This window comes from Quercus suber, unplaced genomic scaffold, assembly GCF_002906115.3.
Source record: "Quercus suber isolate HL8 unplaced genomic scaffold, Cork oak 2.0 scaffold_185, whole genome shotgun sequence".
Classification (NCBI taxonomy): domain Eukaryota; kingdom Viridiplantae; phylum Streptophyta; class Magnoliopsida; order Fagales; family Fagaceae; genus Quercus; species Quercus suber.
Window position 1 is genome coordinate 526,833 of NW_027069643.1, and position 6,789 is coordinate 533,621.

The 6,789-nt window shown below is 33.8% G+C and overlaps 1 protein-coding gene across 1 annotated transcript; it reads left to right on the top strand.

Moving 5' to 3' along the window:
• Nucleotides 1–3,391: 3,391 nt before the first annotated feature.
• Nucleotides 3,392–5,303, top strand: LOC112029851 (GATA transcription factor 12). The gene is made up of 2 exons (XM_024062538.2): nucleotides 3,392–3,932; nucleotides 4,286–5,303. Exons 1-2 carry the CDS (start codon nucleotides 3,606–3,608, stop codon nucleotides 5,087–5,089), a joined length of 1,131 nt encoding a protein of 376 aa, XP_023918306.2. The 5' UTR covers nucleotides 3,392–3,605; the 3' UTR covers nucleotides 5,090–5,303.
• The last annotated feature ends 1,486 nt before the right edge of the window (nucleotides 5,304–6,789 follow it).

The following is a 6,789-nucleotide window of genomic DNA, read 5'->3' on the forward strand; positions in this document are numbered from 1 at the left end:
TTGCTTTAATAATAATAATAGTACTAAAATTACAATATTTAATAACAACTAGTATAAATCTAATAAAACCCACAAAATTTTAAAAAAAATTAAATTAAATCTCTGAAAAAATGGAAACCTCCACTCCAAGCAACGACCCAGGTACCCTCTCTTTTTCAGGCTTTCCTTTTAATTCAAGCAAAAAAGTAAAAACTTATATATATATATATATATAAGAAATTAAAATATCTCATGGTAGTCATAAATAGGTACACTAACAGCTTATCCGTTATTCGAAGAGGACTTGCATAAGGATTGGTGTAATCAATTCGGGCCCCACTTAATCAGATGCACTACTGGATGTTACATAGCCAACATTTACAGTGGGTTTAACTTACGGACGGGTGTCTCACACATGACACATGTAAAGTCTTATTAGGTTCCTAACTTAACTACTTGTAATCAGCTAAACTTTAAGAGCAATACTTTTGCCATAATTTGTAGTACAACTTGTGACGAGTTGTAATTAATAAAGAAGTGTCTTTATATGAATTTATCATCATCATCTATTTACTAATTATAACTTATCACATAAATAAATTGTAGTATAAATTATGCCACAAAGTTGTAGCATTGTTTAATTCAAATTTTAAACAATCTTTAACTTTTGTAACTTGTATGCAGTGGTTTAATTATCCCTAATTTCATTTGAATTAACATTAGCTTTCTAAAAAATTGGTTGAACAACAAGAATTTGATACTTTTCCCCAAAAAAAAAAATGATGAAACTTTTTTTTCTTCCTCTAATTTGTGACATGATCAGCCCACAATTTCGCTCTTGAACATTGTCTTATTAATTCTGTTTTCAATTCACAGAATTGTACAAGATATAAATCACAAAAGCAAGGAACAAGGGTATAGCACAAACGCTTTAAATTTTGTGTGCACAAGTTGTTTGAACATGCTTTTATTTAGATTTTAAGTGTAGTAAGCTATAAGGGTCTTTTTGCTTAATTACCTCAATAAATTTAATACTTAACACAAATTTGAGTATTACATTGAAGTAGAAGGTAGGATTTTTTTTTTTTAAAATTTTTTATTGTACCAATACAGTCCGCTAGACTGGTTTTTATTTTATGTAACTGGGATATATCACACTTCTCTCATGATACCTATACCTTCCCCCATTAGACCCTAATAGAGCATATTATTAACAAAAAAAAAAAAAAGAGGAAATTATTGCTTTACACTTTTTAACATACATTCCAAACACTAAATATTTACACTTTTACGTCATATGTCCATATTTTTAAGAATAACTATATTTAACATATGATGACAAAGATGCATGCAGACAATATATATTTTGCGCATGAGACAATGAAAACCCTAAAAAAAACTTTCTGAAAAATTTCCATGTTCTAAATTCTAACATTACTCTTATGAAATATGAAATTAGACTTGTTTTTAGTTCGACGTGGCAAGGGGTGAAAAGCAAAAATTCTAAAACCTCATAAACACCATAACTTATGACACAACTGTCCACGTGGCAGATTATGAGTAGCGAAAAAAAAAAGTAGTAGGTTTATGTGAAAGTGACAACAATCAGATACAAACTAACCCAATATAATAGTTGCAGTTTGTGGCATTTTTTTATGTGGTATTATAGTCAATAATTAATAAGTAATTATAAGGTGAAAAGTGAAAAATTGAAATGGCAATGTCAGGGTCTGAGAAGAGGGGGGACACGTTGGGAAAATCCAGACCCGGCAATCTTACCACCAAGTGAGCTGTACCCATCGTGCTTGCAACTGGGGTTTTGAATATAATAGAGAATTAAACAGTGGGTTAAAAATATTTTAACAAATTTAATATTAAGTGAATATCAGACTCAGAGGAAAAAAAGAGAAAAAAAGAAAAGAAAATATACTGCGTGTCTCCCGATGAAAATTAAAGCAGAGGAATCGGGCTGTGCTGCAACTCTTGGAAGCTAATGCACAAGCCTCAGCGACAAACCTGCTAGATCGGTTCCTATGGGGTTGAATTTTGAACACTTTATTATCATTATTATTGCTTTAACACGTTAATAATTTAATCTATATTCTCTAATTATTGGTCTGTAAGCTACTTACCCAGTTATTCACTTATAAAACATTATTGGGTTAACATTTTTTTTTACCCTAATATTATTTTGCCAAGACTTTTGTTACATAATTGCCCATATTGTCAATGGCTGGTATTGGAAGCAAAGGTGCAAAAATATTATGATGCATTTTGGGTAGTAATGATTAAAATTTATCCATGCTGCTGTGATTATTGTTTGTACAAAATAGGTTATCATCATCACCATCATCAACCAATCCACGTGCGATGTGGTGTGTGTAAAAAAAAATTATGGTTAAGACACAATAGGAGGACCCCACTAAATAATGGAGAATGTGTAGGGTTTGTTGTCCTTAACAAACCTATACAAATTCTATACCCTACGAAATTAGACTCACCTGCAATATACACAACTGATTTGAACATTTCAACCGTTTTGATCGGTTCCCAAGGAGGGGTTAAACTGAGCACATCGTTTTACCTATTTTGGATTTTGATGGTTTTTTTTTTTTTTTTCCTTCTTCTCCATTACTTAACAGTTTTAAATTATGTATATTTACTGTCCTCGCCTTCTCTAACATCTTAAACTAGCTGTCGTTGTTACAAGAAATAGTAAAAACTAAAAAAGAAAATATACCACTCTCCATACAGTAGCTGAGGTTTATTTACGTTAATACAACAACGATTATGCCCCAAAATAACGTTTTTAACAAATTACATAACGCCACTTCATAGAAATTAAGTTAGCTCTTGGGTTTCATTAATAGGGTGAGAAATAAATGGAACAAAAGCTCATTAAATTGCTATAGGCCTAAAGATAACGTGGAACATAACACCACATTCAACATTCTCACACTTACCCCATAATCTATCCTATTGGCCTTCAATCATAAAAAATTCAACCATTTCTCACTTCCCAAACCCTTAAAAAGACAAAACTATAGTAAGCCAAACATTAATTCCAAAGTCAAAAAAGAAAAATTCAAATAGATATTTTATAACTATTAACATGATAAATAACATGGTAAATAATAATATGATCTAATTGATTTAAATAAAAATTTATCAACTCAACTATTGTAAAAAATATTTAAAAAATCATCGTCTAACATATCTGTCACACGCTAAACGTATGGTAAAAAAGGGTATCGAAGTAATTTCTCAAAATACTTCCCTCTCGTTTCTTTTAACATTAAAGCCTCTTTATATCTATATTTTTTTTATAGTTTATTTGTAACTTTTTTTTTTCTTTTTTAATTATTTTTTAATATCTCGAAACTTTAGTTTTTCTTCGTCAAAATCCTCCATTTTAGCTGTCTGCCTGTCCCCTTCAAACGCAAATAAACCCTCTCACTCCACAAAACCACAACTTCTTCACACGCACCTCTTTCTTTTTTCTCTTTCTCTTCCTCTCAACCCGTACACTTTTTCGCACTAAATTCCTCTCTATCTACTCACACAACTCCCACATCCTTAGCTAGCTTATAGCCCCCTCTTCTTTTTTAATTCTGGAAAAGACAAAAATGGAAGCACCTGAATATCAGAGCGGGTTTTGCACACAATTCGTGACCGAAAAGCGCCACTCAATCGACAATAAAGCAGCCGGAGGAGGTGACCATTTCATGGTGGAGGACCTCCTCGACTTTTCCAATGACGACGATGCAATCATTGCTGACACTCCTTTTGAAGCCGCCACCACCACCGTCGCCGGAAACTCCACCGATTCTTCCATTGTCACCGTTGTCGACAGCTGCAATTCCTCCTCGTTTTCGGGCTGTGACCCCAATTTTGTGTCCGACATTTGCCGGAATTTCCCTGACGCCAACTTTTCCAGCGACCTTTGTGTGCCGGTAATTCACCAGCTTATATGACAATTATTGTTTTTAATAACGTAGCCATTAAACTCACCTCTAACTAGTAAAACTTAAAAATAACAGTTATCCGCCAGAACTAGTTAAGATTATTCATTTTTTACGGGTTAAGTAATTTATGCACATGCTCAAAAGAAGAGAGAGTTAACTTTAATGTTTGAAACCAAAGCAACATATTTGAATTCTTTAACGCAAAACTAAAGCAACATGTTTGAAAATAAGTTAAATTCACTCTCTTTATCAAAGAATAACAAACCCTTTACGCTATTCTTTTTTTTTGAAAAGTAATTCTGGGACTAATTTTAATGTTGTTGATGTTGTGGTTGTTACAGTACGACGATTTAGCTGAGCTGGAATGGCTATCGAATTTCGTGGAGGAATCGTTCTCAAGCGAGGACTTGCAGAAACTGCAAATGATATCCGGCATGAAAGCCCGAACCGTCGACGAAACGTCCGAAACGACTCCACAACACGAGCCGTCGAACCGAAACAGCAACAGTCCGATATTTCGCCCCGAAATGTCGGTCCCCGCCAAAGCCCGAAGCAAGCGGTCACGTGCGGCACCATGCAACTGGACGTCACGCCTTCTCGTTCTCTCTCAACAATCCCCGACGTCATCACCATCGACGCCGCAGCAGCAGCTGTCACTCCCGCCGTCGGACCCGGACATCGCCGTCGCGAAGAAAACGGTGAAGGTGGCGGCGTATTCGAAGAAGAAAGACGGAGTCGATAGCGGCGGAGACGGGCGGAAGTGCCTGCATTGCGCTACGGACAAGACGCCGCAGTGGCGGACGGGGCCCATGGGCCCAAAAACGTTGTGTAACGCTTGCGGAGTGAGGTACAAGTCGGGTCGGCTCGTACCCGAATATAGACCCGCTGCGAGCCCAACGTTTATGCTGACTAAGCATTCGAATTCGCACCGTAAGGTCCTTGAGCTGAGGCGCCAGAAAGAGATGATGAGGACCCATCATCATCATCATCATCAACAGCATCAGCATCATCAGCATCAACATCAACATCAGCAGCAACAGTTTCTTCATCATCATCATCAGAATTTGGTGTTTGATGTAGCCAACGGTGGTGATGATTATTTGATTCACAGCCACGTGGGCCCTGATTTCAGGCAGCTGATCTAGTGGTGTCTTTCATTTGGAGAGAGGAGCTCAGGTTAATTTAGTTGGACAATTTCATTAGGCAATTTCGTAATTGTCCTAATTTTTATTTTCTAGGGGGGTTTTTTTTTATTTTTACCTAGCTTAATTTTTGAATTTTCGTAGACTGCTTTGATGGTTTTTTCTTTTACGAACCTTTGCCTAACTTGGCAAATTCTGAAACCCAATTTTCCCGTAATTCAGTTACTTTTTATATATATATATATATATATAATCATATATTAACTCCTCTACATTGTTCATGGCAATATGCATGTTTGATATTGGACATATTAAATCATGCCGGTGGACAATGGGTTTCATTTTCATTTAGCCAACCATATCTGTTTGCTGCAATCAATTTATCAAGTGGAGTTTTGGGTTTGTGAATAGCCAAAGAAATTAAACTCAATTTTGGGACCATGTTTTAGCATGTGTCAAACTGATATGGATTGTTCATGGAAAGAANTTTATATATATATATATATATATAACATTTTTGTTTTGTTTTTACTTATTTTAAGAATTGCATGGCTTTCAAAGTGGTAACTCCCGTGAAACCAGCAATTAGTAAGAAAAATAAGTATTAAATAAAATACGTAAGTAATTCATGTTAAACTAGCAATTAGTAAAAAAAATAAGTATTAAGCTGACTTATAAGTGTATTCAAAACAGACACTAAGTAGAAGAGTGATTTCTAAAGCTAGGATCTTGCCTGGATTGGCCACTCAATCTTTGTTATGTTCTTCCCTCTGGTTTTTTTTTTTTTTTTTACCTAGTATTCAATTTAGAAAAATGAAATAATAAAGAAACATTGACCCTCCAATCAAGGATGTGACTTAATAAAATGTCAAGAAAAAAAGCCAATTGTGGCCTTAAGTTACTGTTGACTATTATAATCATGCAATTACGTACGTGGAGATCCTTGTATCCATTTTAAATTTATGGGTAGATTTTCTCCCCCTAATTCGATTTATAGTCTACTCATTAATTAGTCATTAAGTCACAATTCAAATGTTCTTTTGATACTTAGAAAGAACATGTGCTCTTGATCAAATGAATTATGTAATATTAGTCATGTGTTGTTTAAATTACTTAATAAAGTCATATGATTAAAATAAAATAAAAAAATTTTAGAGGAAGATGGTTAAAAACTTAAAATAAACTTAAAAACTCATGTATCTCGGGACACATAATGGTCATATGTGTTACACTCATATTCTTTAGGCTGAAAATGGAAAAACAAATGTAATTCCCTTAATTTTTTATTTATAAAAATGTAATATCCTTAATTAATAAAGCACTTGTTACGTTTTCTTTTTCTTTTCGTGGGCACGAAATGTGTCATTCATATATTAACTCCTCTACATTGTTCATGGCAATATGCATGTTTGATATTGGATAGAATCATTGCCGCTCATTTTGGTTTAAAAAAAAAAAAAAAAAAGAAAAAAAAAAGGAAAATCCATTTAATTAAGCCTTTTTATTCTTGAAAAAAAAAAAAAAAAGCCCAAGCATTTTGTTTATAATTAAAACAAGTAACTTCTTCTGTAAGTTTTTTATTCTAATTATTGGGCATTAAAGGCATTTATTGAAGTAATTATTTATTGTAAGTTATGTATTCTATTGAAGTTGCCTTGTTTGAAACATCAATTTATTTTCATTGTTATAACGAATGTACATTT